Genomic DNA, 16,422 nt, shown 5'->3' on the forward strand with positions numbered 1-16,422 from the left:
GACTCTGTCCAGACAGCCAGGCTCTCGACTCTGTCCAGACAGCCAGGCTCTCGACTCTGTCCAGACAGCCAGGCTCTCGACTCTGTCCAGACAGCCAGGCTCTCGACTCTGTCCAGACAGCCAGGCTCTCGACTCTGTCCAGACAGCCAGGCTCTCGACTCTGTCCAGACAGCCAGGCTCTCGACTCTGTCCAGACAGCCAGGCTCTCGACTCTGTCCAGACAGCCAGGCTCTCGACTCTGTCCAGACAGCCAGGCTCTCGACTCTGTCCAGACAGCCAGGCTCTCGACTCTGTCCAGACAGCCAGGCTCTCGACTCTGTCCAGACAGCCAGGCTCTCGACTCTGTCCAGACAGCCAGGCTCTCGACTCTGTCCAGACAGCCAGGCTCTCGACTCTGTCCAGACAGCCAGGCTCTCGACTCTGTCCAGACAGCCAGGCTCTCGACTCTGTCCAGACAGCCAGGCTCTCGACTCTGTCCAGACAGCCAGGCTCTCGACTCTGTCCAGACAGCCAGGCTCTCGACTCTGTCCAGACAGCCAGGCTCTCGACTCTGTCCAGACAGCCAGGCTCTCGACTCTGTCCAGACAGCCAGGCTCTCGACTCTGTCCAGACAGCCAGGCTCTCGACTCTGTCCAGACAGCCAGGCTCTCGACTCTGTCCAGACAGCCAGGCTCTCGACTCTGTCCAGACAGCCAGGCTCTCGACTCTGTCCAGACAGCCAGGCTCTCGACTCTGTCCAGACAGCCAGGCTCTCGACTCTGTCCAGACAGCCAGGCTCTCGACTCTGTCCAGACAGCCAGGCTCTCGACTCTGTCCAGACAGCCAGGCTCTCGACTCTGTCCAGACAGCCAGGCTCTCGACTCTGTCCAGACAGCCAGGCTCTCGACTCTGTCCAGACAGCCAGGCTCTCGACTCTGTCCAGACAGCCAGGCTCTCGACTCTGTCCAGACAGCCAGGCTCTCGACTCTGTCCAGACAGCCAGGCTCTCGACTCTGTCCAGACAGCCAGGCTCTCGACTCTGTCCAGACAGCCAGGCTCTCGACTCTGTCCAGACAGCCAGGCTCTCGACTCTGTCCAGACAGCCAGGCTCTCGACTCTGTCCAGACAGCCAGGCTCTCGACTCTGTCCACAGGTCCAGACAGCCAGGCTCTCGACTCTGTCCACAGGTCCAGACAGCTAGTCTCTCTACTCTGGAATAGACTACTAGACATGTGCTCCCCCTCTTCTTCAGAGCTGCATACCAAAAATATCTCAGTGATCAGTCTGCGGCCTTGCTGCCGTGGTCCGGAGTGACTGGGACAGACCAAACAGATACAGTAAGTTCACAGCACAATGTAGCTCCTGGGTAGAGATGGATTCCGTCCTGTCATCGGGTCACGTGACTAGCCGGGCGGCGGAGTGGACAGAGATGGAGGCAGAAGGCATTCTGCTGGACCCGGTATTACGGACAGTGACCACGACAGAGCACGAGGAGAAATGCTGATCTGGGATCATTTTGGGATTTCAGATAATAAACAAATTCACATCGACATGGGGGGGGGGGGGGGGGGGGGCTGATCCTACATCAGCACTCCTAATCTGAGATTCTTTATGAATACGGCCCTGACACTGTCCCTCAGTGGAGAGGCCTGCACTACCTATGGGCCCTGGTCAAAAGTAGTGCACTACCTATGGGCCCTGGTCAAAAGTAGTGCACTACCTATGGGCCCTGGTCAAAAGTAGTGCACTACCTATGGGCCCTGGTCAAAAGTAGTGCACTACCTATGGGCCCTGGTCAAAAGTAGTGCACTACCTATGGTCCCTGGTCTAAAGTAGTGCACTACCTATGGTCCCTGGTCTAAAGTAGTGCACTGCCTATGGTCCCTGGTCTAAAGTAGTGCACTACCTATGGTCTCTGGTCTAAAGTAGTGCACTATATAGGGAATAGGGCCCTGGTCTAAAGTAGTGCACTATATAGGGAATAGGGCCCTGGTCTAAAGTCGTGCACTATATAGGGAATAGGGCCCTGGTCTAAAGTCGTGCACTATATAGGGCCCTGGTCTAACGTAGTGTACTATATAGGGAATAGGAGAGAGGGCAGGGGAGAGGGAGAGCGAGAGCAATGTAACCATATGCTTAACCACGCCAATAAAGCCCTTTGAATTGAATTGAGAACGAGAGCAACAGCTATCCTCTAGTCGCCAGCCTTGCTGAATGACCAAGGAGAGAGCAGGTACTGGGGAGAGATGAGTAACTGACCATTGACAACATCAGTGGAAAATCTCTCTCCATCTAGTCACTTGATTGTCTGCATCAAGAGGTAATCACAGTCTGGATCCCAAACGACATCCTATTCCCTATATAGTGCACTACTTTAGACCAGAGCCCTATTCCCTACATAGTGCACTACTTTAGACCAGGGCCCTATTCCCTGTATAGTGCACTACTTTAGACCAGAGCCCTATTCCCTACATAGTGCACTACTTTAGACCAGGGCCCTATTCCCTGTATAGTGCACTACTTTAGACCAGAACCCTATTCCCTACATAGTGCACTACTTTAGACCAGAGCCCTATTCCCTACATAGTGCACTACTTTAGACCAGAGCCCTATTCCCTACATAGTGCACTACTTTAGACCAGGACCCTATTCCCTACATAGTGCACTACTTTAGACCAGAGCCCTATTCCCTATATAGTGCACTACTTTAGACCAGAGCCCTATTCCCTATATAGTGCACTACTTTAGACCAGAGCCCTATTCCCTATTATAGTGCACTACTTCTGACCAGGGCCCTATTCCCTACATAGTGCACTACTTCTGACCAGGGCCCTATTCCCTACATAGTGCACTACTTTAGACCAGAGCCCTATTCCCTACATAGTGCACTACTTTAGACCAGAGCCCTATTCCCTACATAGTGCACTACTTTAGACCAGGGCCCTATTCCCTGTATAGTGCACTACTTCTGACCAGAGCCCTATTCCCTACATAGTGCACTACTTTAGACCAGGGCCCTATTCCCTACATAGTGCACTACTTTAGACCAGGGCCCTACATAGTGCACTACTTTAGACCAGGGCCCTATTCCCTACATAGTGCACTACTTCTGACCAGGGCCCTATTCCCTACATAGTGCACTACTTCTGACCAGGGCCCTATTCCCTACATAGTGCACTACTTCTGACCAGGGCCCTATTCCCTACATAGTGCACTACTTCTGACCAGGGCCCTATTCCCTATATAGTAGTGCACTACTTTAGACCAGGGCCCTATTCCCTACATAGTGCACTACTTCTGACCAGGGCCCTATTCCCTACATAGTGCACTACTTCTGACCAGGGCCCTATTCCCTACATAGTGCACTACTTTAGACCAGGGCCCTATTCCCTATATAGTGCACTACTTCTGACCAGAGCCCTATTCCCTACATAGTGCACTACTTTAGACCAGAGCCCTATTCCCTACATAGTGCACTACTTCTGACCAGGGCCCTATTCCCTACATAGTGCACTACTTCTGACCAGGGCCCTATTCCCTACATAGTGCACTACTTTAGACCACAGCCCTATTCCCTACATAGTGCACTACTTCTGACCAGGGCCCTATTCCCTACATAGTGCACTACTTCTGACCAGGGCCCTATTCCCTACATAGTGCACTACTTCTGACCAGGGCCCTATTCCCTACATAGTGCACTACTTCTGACCAGGGCCCTATTCCCTACATAGTGCACTACTTTAGACCAGGGCCCTATTCCCTACATAGTGCACTACTTCTGACCAGGGCCCTATTCCCTACATAGTGCACTACTTCTGACCAGGGCCCTATTCCCTATATAGTGCACTACTTCTGACCAGGGCCCTATTCCCTACATAGTGCACTACTTCTGACCAGGGCCCTATTCCCTATATAGTGCACTACTTTAGACCAGGGCCCTATATAGTGCACTACTTTAGACCAGGGCCCTATTCCCTACATAGTGCACTACTTTAGACCAGGGCCCTATTCCCTACATAGTGCACTACTTTAGACCAGGGCCCTATATAGTGCACTACTTTAGACCAGGGCCCTATATAGTGCACTACTTTAGACCAGGGCCCTATTCCCTACATAGTGCACTACTTTAGACCAGGGCCCTATTCCCTACATAGTGCACTACTTTAGACCAGAGCCCTATTCCCTATATAGTGCACTACTTCTGACCAGGGCCCTATTCCCTACATAGTGCACTACTTTAGACCAGAGCCCTATTCCCTACATAGTGCACTACTTCTGACCAGGGCCCTATTCCCTACATAGTGCACTACTTCTGACCAGGGCCCTATTCCCTATATAGTGCACTACTTTAGACCAGGGCCCTATATAGTGCACTACTTTAGACCAGGGCCCTATATAGTGCACTACTTTAGACCAGAGCCCTATTCCCTACATAGTGCACTACTTTAGACCAGAGCCCTATTCCCTACATAGTGCACTACTTCTGACCAGGGCCCTATTCCCTACACAGTGCACTACTTCTGACCAGGGCCCTATTCCCTACATAGTGCACTACTTTAGACCAGGGCCCTATTCCCTACATAGTGCACTACTTTAGACCAGGGCCCTATTCCCTATATAGTGCACTACTTTAGACCAGAGCCCTATTCCCTATATAGTGCACTACTTCTGACCAGGGCCCTATTCCCTACATAGTGCACTACTTTAGACCAGAGCCCTATTCCCTACATAGTGCACTACTTCTGACCAGGGCCCTATTCCCTACATAGTGCACTACTTCTGACCAGGGCCCTATTCCCTATATAGTGCACTACTTTAGACCAGGGCCCTATATAGTGCACTACTTTAGACCAGGGCCCTATATAGTGCACTACTTTAGACCAGAGCCCTATTCCCTACATAGTGCACTACTTTAGACCAGAGCCCTATTCCCTACATAGTGCACTACTTCTGACCAGGGCCCTATTCCCTACATAGTGCACTACTTCTGACCAGGGCCCTATTCCCTACATAGTGCACTACTTCTGACCAGGGCCCTATTCCCTACATAGTGCACTACTTTAGACCAGAGCCCTATTCCCTACATAGTGCACTACTTCTGACCAGGGCCCTATTCCCTACATAGTGCACTACTTTAGACCAGAGCCCTATTCCCTACATAGTGCACTACTTCTGACCAGGGCCCTATTCCCTACATAGTGCACTACTTTAGACCAGAGCCCTATTCCCTACATAGTGCACTACTTCTGACCAGGGCCCTATTCCCTACATAGTGCACTACTTCTGACCAGGGCCCTATTCCCTATATAGTGCACTACTTTAGACCAGGGCCCTATATAGTGCACTACTTTAGACCAGGGCCCTATATAGTGCACTACTTTAGACCAGAGCCCTATTCCCTACATAGTGCACTACTTTAGACCAGAGCCCTATTCCCTACATAGTGCACTACTTCTGACCAGGGCCCTATTCCCTACATAGTGCACTACTTTAGACCAGGGCCCTATTCCCTATATAGTGCACTACTTTAGACCAGGGCCCTATATAGTGCACTACTTTAGACCAGGGCCCTATATAGTGCACTACTTTAGACCAGGGCCCTATATAGTGCACTACTTTAGACCAGGGCCCTATATAGTGCACTACTTTAGACCAGGGCCCTATATAGTGCACTACTTTAGACCAGGGTCCTATATAGTGCACTACTTTAGACCAGGGCCCTATATAGTGCACTACTTTAGACCAGGGCCCTATATAGTGCACTACTTTAGACCAGGGCCCTATATAGTGCACTACTTTAGACCAGGGCCCTATATAGTGCACTACTTTAGACCAGGGCCCTATATAGTGCACTACTTTAGACCAGGGCCCTATATAGTGCACTACTTTAGACCAGGGCCCTATATAGTGCACTACTTTTAGACCAGGGCCCTATATAGTGCACTACTTTAGACCAGGGCCCTATATAGTGCACTACTTTAGACCAGGGCCCTATATAGTGCACTACTTTAGACCAGGGCCCTATATAGTGCACTACTTTAGACCAGGGCCCTATATAGTGCACTACTTTAGACCAGGGCCCTATTCCCTACATAGTGCACTACTTTAGACCAGAGCCCTATTCCCTACATAGTGCACTACTTTAGACCAGGGCCCTATTCCCTACATAGTGCACTACTTCTGACCAGAGCCCTATTCCCTATATAGTGCACTACTTTAGACCAGAGCCCTATGGCACTCTATTCCCTACATAGTGCACTACTTTAGACCAGGGCCCTATTCCCTATATAGTGCACTACTATAGACCAGGGCCCTATTCCCTATATAGTGCACTACTTTAGACCAGGGCCCTATATAGTGCACTACTTTAGACCAGAGCCCTATTCCCTATATAGTGCACTACTTCTGACCAGGGCCCTATTCCCTATATAGTGCACTACTTCTGACCAGGGCCCTATTCCCTATATAGTGCACTACTTTAGACCAGGGCCCTATTCCCTATATAGTGCACTACTTCTGACCAGGGCCCTATTCCCTGTATAGTGCACTACTTTAGACCAGGGCCCTATTCCCTATATAGTGCACTACTTTAGACCAGGGCCCTATTCCCTATATAGTGCACAGTACAACCTGTCTGTTCAATACATAGTCTACAGTACAACCTGTCCTTTCCCTGTCTGTTCAATACATAGTCTACAGTACAACCTGTCTGTTCAATACATAGTCTACAGTACAACCTGTCCTTTCCCGGTCTGTTCAATACATAGTCTACAGTACAACCTGTCCTTTCCCGGTCTGTTCAATACATAGTCTACAGTACAACCTGTCCTTTCCCTGTCTGTTCAATACATAGTCTACAGTACAACCTGTCTGTTCAATACATAGTCTACAGTACAACCTGTCTGTTCAATACATAGTCTACAGTACAACCTGTCCTTTCCCTGTCTGTTCAATACATAGTCTACAGTACAACCTGTCCTTTCCCAGTCTGTTCAATACATAGTCTACAGTACAACCTGTCTGTTCAATACATATTTAGTCTACAGTACAACCTGTCCTTTCCCAGTCTGTTCAATACATAGTCTACAGTACAACCTGTCTGTTCAATACATATTTAGTCTACAGTACAACCTGTCCTTTCCCTGTCTGTTCAATACATATTTAGTCTACAGTACAACCTGTCCTTTCCCTGTCTGTTCAATACATATTTAGTCTACAGTACAACCTGTCCTTTCCCTGTCTGTTCAATACATATTTAGTCTACAGTACAACCTGTCCTTTCCCTGTCTGTTCAATACATATTTAGTCTACAGTACAACCTGTCCTTTCCCTGTCTGTTCAATACATATTTAGTCTATAGAACAACCATAAGCTTCATGACCACATGTCAGACGGCGTGAGAGTAGCTCCTCAAAAAATGTATCCTGTTTTTGTCAGCCCAGTCATTGGCTCAAGAAATAACAATTCTAAATGTAATCGCAAGTTAAAAACTTGAGGGCAAAATTAAAAACGTTTTTTTTTCTTTCTCCAATCTCAACTCATAATTAAAGCGTGCCTCCCCATTCGGGTGCTACAGCCTGCTTACCGGTATAACGTCAGGCGAGCTGAAGACGGTATAACGTCAGGCGAGCTGGAGACGGTATAACGTCAGGCGAGCTGGAGACGGTATAACGTAAGGCGAGCTAGAGACGGTATAACGTAAGGCGAGCTGGAGACGGTATAACGTCAGGCGAGCTGGAGGCGGTATAACGTAAGGCGAGCTGGAGGCGGTATAACGTAAGGCGAGCTGGAGGCGGTATAACGTAAGGCGAGCTGGAGGCGGTATAACGTAAGGCGAGCTGGAGGCGGTATAACGTAAGGCGAGCTGGAGACGGTATAACGTCAGGCGAGCTGGAGACGGTATAACGTAAGGCGAGCTGGAGGCGGTATAACATCAGGCGAGCTGGAGACGGTATAACGTAAGGCGAGCTGGAGACGGTATAACGTAAGGCGAGCTGGAGACGGTATAACGTCAGGCGAGCTGGAGACGGTATAACGTCAGGCGAGCTGGAGACGGTATAACGTAAGGCGAGCTGGAGACGGTATAACGTCAGGCGAGCTGGAGACGGTATAACGTCAGGCGAGCTGGAGACGGTATAACGTCAGGCGAGCTGGAGACGGTATAACGTCAGGCGAGCTGGAGACGGTATAACGTCAGGCGAGCTGGAGACGGTATAACGTCAGGCGAGCTGGAGACGGTATAACGTCAGGCGAGCTGGAGACGGTATAACGTCAGGCGAGCTGGAGATGGTATAACGTCAGGCGAGCTGGAGACGGTATAACGTCAGGCGAGCTGGAGACGGTATAATTGTTTGAAACCTGAATATTTTATGAATGAGGCGTGTCTTACTTTGCAAAAATCCATCCATAGAAATGTGGAGGCAATTATTTGATGAAGATTTCCTCACAGTGCTCAAATTTGTAAATCGGAAGGTTCCGGAACAAAAAGTAAGAGCAGAGGGGGGGTGACCTGGGGAGCTCTGAGGTAACGGAAAAATCTAATACATAATAAAGCATTGCATTCATATCATCGCATTTACATAGAGGTCTAGACTCCAGTAGAACAAGTAGAGGAGCTTGCAGAATTATTTTGTAGCCTAAAGTCCGGGGAAAAAAATTTGGCCTTTTATAAAAATGCATTTCTGTGTCATTTTACATGACTGGAGACTTTAGCAGAATAATTTTTAATATCGCACAAAGGAATGAAATGTCAGGCTACTTTGACACTGACAAATTGAGAATCTGAGATAAAAAATTTAAAAAACGACCTCGTCTTGAATCCATCAATATCCTCGGCCTAGGCGTGTGGTGTTGGAGGAGAGACACATATTGTACAATGTCAGGAGGAAATTACAACCCTAGAAAACTTTCCAGTTTCACCAAATGATTCGCAGCTCGCTCACCGGCAATGGCCGACGCTCGTGCCAAATAGCCGATCTCAACTCGTTTAAGTTTGTAAAAATAATGCTGTTCGCTCAATAGGCCTAATTTTGAAGTTGATTAAATATTTTCCAAGTCTACAGACAGATAAGTATTTTTGTTTCAGCAGGAGCCATTTGCTTTCCAACCTGTACTATCCCATGTTTGAAATATATACATGTTTTGGCCCATTCCTCCTGACAGAGCTGGTGTAACTGAGTCAGGTGTGTAGGCCTCCTTGCTCGCACACACTTTTCTCAGTTCTGCCCACAAATTTTCTATAGGGGTCAGGGCTTTGTGATGGCCACTCCAATACCCTGACTTTGTTGTCCTTAAGCCATTTTGCCACAACTTTGGAAGTATGCTTGGGGTCATTGTCCATTTGGAAGACCTATTTGCGACCAAGCTTTAACTTCCTGACTGATGTCTTGAGATGTTGCTTCAAAAAAATCCATCAAATTTTTCTCCCTCATGATGCCATCTATTTTGTGAAGTGCACCAGTCCCTCCTGCAGCAAAGCACCCCCACAACATGATGCTGCCACCCCCGTGCTTCACGTTTGGGATGGTGTTCTTCGGCTTGCAAGCATCCCCCTTTTTCCGGCTGATGCCGATGTTGGAAGTTTTTAGCTAATAACGGCCGATTCCGATATGCTTACCGATATATCGTGCATCCCTACTCACAACCCATCACAGGTGTTGCTATTAGACTCCCCATCTTTGTTAGTTTCTCTCACAGAGATTTTCATCTCTGTCACAACTGCTCATAATAGGCTGTTTAGAACTGTGTATTCCGCTAATTTGCATTTTGAAAATTATTAGCCGTTTCATTACAGGAGTTGCATGAACCTCTTAAGGATCCGCCCCCTTTTTTTTCAATTTGCCTCTAAAATTACATACCCAAATCTAACTGCCTGTAGCTCAGGCCCTGAAGCGAGGATGTGCATATTGTTGATACCATTTGAAAGGAAACACTTTGAAGTTTGTGGAAATGTGAAACTAATGTAGGAGAATATAACCCAATAGATCTGGTAAAAGATAATAGAGACCAAAAAAACATGCGTTTTTTAAAATAATATGCTATAGTCTATTTTGACTGTGAGATGATAGAGCTTAATGGAAGCATGCAACAATAGCAAGCCTTAATTAATGACAAATGTCTGGTCTTTGTATGCATGGTATCAGAGAGGAAGAGGCAAAGGGAGAGGTTTCACTCTTGACAAAAATCTGTCCAAAATAAGCCCGATCTGTTTCTACGTGCTTATTTTGGGACGACTCCCATCGTTAAGGGGAAAACATAAGCATCTCGCCATTATATACAGATCTCTGATAGTATTTTCTGTTGGTCACGTCATTTTACTGTTTTGGGGAAAAAAATGTACTGTTTGTTGATCAGTTAATGAGGGTCAGTTAGCCGGCAGCAAAATTGACCAACATTTGCATCCCTACTTTTTACTACTTCAATACACAAGTGAATTTGTGCCGTTATTTTTGCTCCTCTAAAATAGGGGGACGACGATGTACAAAAAGTGCTGTAACTTCTAAACGGTTCACCCGATATGGATCAAATTACCCTCGAATTAAAGCTGACAGTCTTGCACTGTTTGATTTCAAATCCAAACTTTGAGTATAGAGCCAAAAGAAGAAAACATGATTCACGCACGGGCACTGTCGATATTTCTCTCTGTAGCTCACAGTGATTTACAGAAAGCCAGATCTTGATATGTTGGGACACTGCTGTTCATTCCACTGATGGAATGTTGAGAATCCCCTTAGTAAGCAGCATGCTGGATGGACTCAGTGATTAAAGCCCTGTCGCTGTGACAGGCAGGTTTAAATGTACCCTACCAGCAGCAGCATGTAGGCCATGACCATGTCATTACAAATGGCACTCCACTCCCTATATAGTGCACTACTTTGGAGCAGGGCCCTATATAGTGCACTACTTTGGAGCAGGGCCCTATATAGTGCACTACTTTGGAGCAGGGCCCTATATAGTGCACTACTTTGGAGCAGGGCCCATAGGGAATGTGGTGACGCAGGCAGTAGCCAAACCAGGAAGTGGGCATGCGGGTGGATTTAAGGTTTGTGATTGTCGTTCTGATGAGCCATTCTATTTACATATCAGTCCATCCCTCTGTCTCCAATTTTCCACCTCACAGACATCGGATAGAGAAACCAGAAAGAGAGATAGAGATCAGAGAGAGAGAACCTAGAGAGAGGTAAGAGATGTAAACATATGTTTCCCATGCCAATAAAGCCCTTTGAATTTAAATTGAATTAATATCAGAGCGAGAGAGAGAGCGAGAGAATGCGAGATCCGAGAGAGAGGAGATAGATATCAGAGAGCGAGATCAGAGAGCGATTTGAGCGATATCAGAGAGCGATTTGAGCGATATCAGAGAACGATCAGAGAGCGATTTGAGCGAGATCAGAGAGCGATTTGAGCGAGATCAGAGAGCGATTTGAGCGACATCAGAGAGCGATTTGAGCGACATCAGAGAGCGATTTGAGCGACATCAGAGAGCGATTTGAGCGACATCAGAGAACGATTGAGCGAGATCAGAGAGCGATTTGAGCGATATCAGAGAGCGATTGAGCGAGATCAGAGAGCGATTGAGCGAGATCCGAGAGAGAGAGATCCGAGAGAGATCTCAGAGAGTGATTGAGCGATATCAGAGAGCGAGATCAGAGAGCGAGATCAGAGAGCGAGATCAGAGAGCGATTGAGCGAGATCAGAGAGCGATTGAGCGAGATCAGAGAGCGATTGAGCGATATCAGAGAGAGAGATCCGAGAGAGATCAGAGAGCGATTGGGTGAGAGAGAGATCATGTTGAACCCAGGAAGGAAAGCATGCATGGTATGTCTGTCTACCCCTCTGACAGGCAGCTAGTGACGGGCAGCAACAGGAGGGCTAGCTGCTAGGGCAGGGGGATTCAACTCTTAATTCAACACAGCTGATTCAAATGATCAAAGCTTGATGATTAGCTGAATCGGCTGCGTAGCGTTAGGTCAAAACACAAAACGTGCACCACTTGGGAGTCCCGAGGACCAAGTCTGGGAAACAATGCCCTACGAGTTCCAGAGTACTGATGGTGTTCTGTTCTACCTGATCATTAATTAACACCCACCTGGTGTCTGGGTTCTAAATCAGTCCCTGATTAGAGAGGAACAATGAAAACACACAGTGGAACTGTCTTCGAGGTCCAGAGTTGAGTTTGACGGTGCTAGGGGCTGGTGACCCCTCCGCCACCCCTACACTGTCATCCTCTTTAGCACACCTTCCTGGGTTCAAATTCTGTTTCAAATGATTTTTGTTTTTAGCCTGGAGTGCCACAAGGGCAGGGTTAGGGTTTGTACTTTAGGGACGTTTCTATTGGTTTGATTGCAACAGGAAAGCTAAATCAAGCATATCTAGAGCTACTAAGTATTTGAAATGACTTGAAAATAGTATTTGAACCACTAGACTCAGAGTCATTACCCAACACCTACAGACCCGTACATACTGGACCCTCTTTTCATGATGACCGCCTAGACCCGTACATACTGGACCCTCTAGTCATGATGACCGCCTAGACCCGTACATACTGGACCCTCTTTTCATGATGACCGCCTAGACCCGTACATACTGGACCCTCTAGTCATGATGACCGCCTAGACCCGTACATACTGGACCCTCTAGTCATGATGACCGCCTAGACCCGTACATACTGGACCCTCTAGTCATGATGACCGCCTAGACCCGTACATACTGGACCCTCTAGTCATGATGACCGCCTAGACCCGTACATACTGGACCCTCTAGTCATGATGACCGCCTAGACCCGTACATACTGGACCCTCTAGTCATGATGACCGCCTAGACCCGTACATACTGGACCCTCTAGTCATGATGACCGCCTAGACCCGTACATACTGGACCCTCTAGTCATGATGACCGCCTAGACCCGTACATACTGGACCCTCTAGTCATGATGACCGCCTAGACCCGTACATACTGGACCCTCTAGTCATGATGACCGCCTAGACCCGTACATACTGGACCCTCTAGTCATGATGACCGCCTAGACCCGTACATACTGGACCCTCTAGTCATGATGACCGCCTAGACCCGTACATACTGGACCCTCTTTTCATGATGACCGCCTAGACCCGTACATACTGGACCCTCTAGTCATGATGACCGCCTAGACCCGTACATACTGGACCCTCTAGTCATGATGACCGCCTAGACCCGTACATACTGGACCCTCTAGTCATGATGACCGCCTAGACCCGTACATACTGGACCCTCTAGTCATGATGACCGCCCAGACCCGTACATACTGGACCCTCTAGTCATGATGACCGCCTAGACCCGTACATACTGGACCCTCTAGTCATGATGACCGCCTAGACCCGTACATACTGGACCCTCTAGTCATGATGACCGCCTAGACCCGTACATACTGGACCCTCTTTTCATGATGACCGCCTAGACCCGTACATACTGGACCCTCTAGTCATGATGACCGCCTAGACCCGTACATACTGGACCCTCTAGTCATGATGACCGCCTAGACCCGTACATACTGGACCCTCTAGTCATGATGACTGCCTAGACCCGTACATACTGGACCCTCTAGTCATGATGACCGCCTAGACCCGTACATACTGGACCCTCTAGTCATGATGACCGCCTAGACCCGTACATACTGGACCCTCTTTTCATGATGACCGCCTAGACCCGTACATACTGGACCCTCTTTTCATGATGACCGCCTAGACCCGTACATACTGGACCCTCTTTTCATGATGACCGCCTAGACCCGTACATACTGGACCCTCTAGTCATGATGACCGCCTAGACCCGTACATACTGGACCCTCTTTTCATGATGACCGCCTAGACCCGTACATACTGGACCCTCTTTTCATGATGACCGCCTAGACCCGTACATACTGGACCCTCTAGTCATGATGACCGCCTAGACCCGTACATACTGGACCCTCTAGTCATGATGACCGCCTAGACCCGTACATACTGGACCCTCTAGTCATGATGACCGCCTAGACCCGTACATACTGGACCCTCTAGTCATGATGACCGCCTAGACCCGTACATACTGGACCCTCTAGTCATGATGACCGCCTAGACCCGTACATACTGGACCCTCTAGTCATGATGACTGGCTGCCTCGCACCCTGTTGGAAAACAACACGCAATGCAGGACATCACTTAGCTTATAGTGAATATCCACAATGATCCTTCTCCTCATTAAAAAAAGCCCCATGGATTTCATCAACCACCGTGCTGGAGTGAAATATGTAAATACAGTGTGATTATGGTCCACAATGGAGGACCAATTGACCACAGATAGGCCTAACCAACAACAGTCAAAACAGCAGGTAAAGTCCATCTCTGTCTGGAGCAGCCTACTACTATTTATTACCTGATAAAAGCAGAGGACAAGAACGGAGACAATGACTCTCTGTCAGTGATACGTCGACATGGTGAGTGTGTCTGACACAACCGGGATAATTCCTCCACCTGAATCTAGGTCAGTGGGGGAGATGTTCTGATATTCACACACACACAGAGAGAGAGAGAGACACACACACAGAGACACACAGAGACACACACACACACATACACAGAAACACACAGAGACACACACACACACACAGAGAGAGAGAGACACACACAGAGACACACACAGAGAGAGAGACACACACACACACACACAGAGACACACACACACACACAGAGACACACACACACACACAGAGAGAGAGACACACACACAGAGACACACAGAGACACACACAGAGACACACACAGAGACACACACACACACAGAGACACACACACACACACCCCCGCTCGAGCGCAAATGGATGACCAAATTGTCCACCAGGTAGATAATAGTCAAAATACAAAAATCTAATATTGAGCAAATCAGATCAATTCTGCAACTCCTCTCTATCATTCCTGTGAGTCAATAATAACTTGTGTCGGTAAGAGCTGATATTCACACAAGACTGAACAATAACAATTACACTAGGAATGACGGATCCTCTGATGTTCAATAAGAGGCATGTTTCTTTAAATCTTAGTTTCAATAGTACAACATTGGTGTGTAGTGGCCAGGGGGGGACCAACAGAATGGAAACGAGGTCAGATGTATTCCCACATTTCGAGAGGAAATATCCCCTGGCGTGAAAGTGTATTTCAGTTGATACGGTTTCAGTTAAAACACTCTTACTGCTACTATAACACTTGTAATATGTTGAATATCTTCTACGATAGAAAACACATTATTCCATGAGTATCCAACACATCTAGAGCAGTAGTAGGGGGGGAGGATGTGATATTTCCGATTTATTTAAAACACAAATCATGAAACTTTTATGAAGTAATACAATTTCAGCTTTTTTTTTTTTTTTTTTTTTTTTTACAAAACAGATGCGACAAGCAACAAATTAACCAGCGATTTTAAATGTCATGTTTTATGTCATTATGGTTGTTGCAATTTCACGTGTAAAAACAGTTTCCCAAATCAACAAAATAACGTAGTTGAATAAAGTAATGTGTTTACCTTCATAGCAGAGTATGCCGATGTTGTTGTTCATTTTGTCCAGGTACTGATAGTTCAACAGATCCATTTTTGAAACAAGCATTTAACAGTTTAGCAAAAAAGACCAGCTTTTTTTTGCTTCCAACCGAGTCGAGAGGGGAAAACGATGCAGTCAGTTTAAATTTACGTGGACGAGTCGGTCGACACAGAGCAGCTAAAAAGGCCCAGCCTTCGGCTCAAGTTTTCTACGCGCAAAAATAATAGCATCGAATCAAGGTAAAAACGCTTTAAAATAGTTCCCGACAAAATTCAAAATGGAGTTTTTATAATACTTGTAAAGATTGTATAAATGTATGTTCAGACAAAAAAAAGTAGCGCCAGTTCTTCCTAACCTTACAGCCAGCTGTAAAGTCGACTGCACTGACACGCAGGCTTTGCTTGGTATGACTCGAATGTACACCCCGTTTCCTCAGAGCAGGCTGCGACCACTAGGCATGCTTGCTAAATCCCGGGAGCTCCTCAGATGTCAGGGATTTTTTTTCACAAGACCAACCTTCCAAATGCAGGGCCAGGCAGGACCAGTGAGGGGTGAGAGAGGGAAAAGAAGCAGGGCCGGATTACCAACACATGGGCACTCCAGGGGGGCCCCCAAACCCCCCACCAAAACATTTGCATATGATAGCAAAAAGTGTAGAATTGGGCCTCCCGAATGGCACAGCGGTCTAAGGCACTGCATCGCAGTGGTAAAGGTGTCACTACAGACCCGGGTTCAATCCCGGGCTGTATCAGAACCGTATGTGACCGGGAGTCCCATAGGGTGGCGCACAATTGGCCCAGAGTTGTCCGGATAAGCGGAGGGTTTGGCCGGGAAGGGGGGGGGGCTGTACTTGTCTCATCGCGCTCTAGCGACTCAGTGGCGGGCCGGGCGCC

At 47.7% G+C, this 16,422-nt stretch overlaps 1 protein-coding gene across 1 annotated transcript in view; it reads right to left on the reverse strand.

Moving 5' to 3' along the window:
• vgll4b (vestigial-like family member 4b) overlaps positions 1 to 16,181 on the reverse strand; it is a 73,752-nt gene extending 57,571 nt beyond the window's left edge. The window contains exon 1 of the mRNA XM_038988101.1: positions 15,514 to 16,181. Within this exon, the coding sequence (XP_038844029.1) occupies positions 15,514 to 15,595 (82 nt within the window). The 5' untranslated portion in view covers positions 15,596 to 16,181. The remainder of the gene's footprint in view (positions 1 to 15,513) is intronic.
• Positions 16,182 to 16,422: the final 241 nt, after the last annotated feature.

Source organism: Salvelinus namaycush, unplaced genomic scaffold (genome assembly GCF_016432855.1).
Source record: "Salvelinus namaycush isolate Seneca unplaced genomic scaffold, SaNama_1.0 Scaffold95, whole genome shotgun sequence".
NCBI lineage: Eukaryota > Metazoa > Chordata > Actinopteri > Salmoniformes > Salmonidae > Salvelinus > Salvelinus namaycush.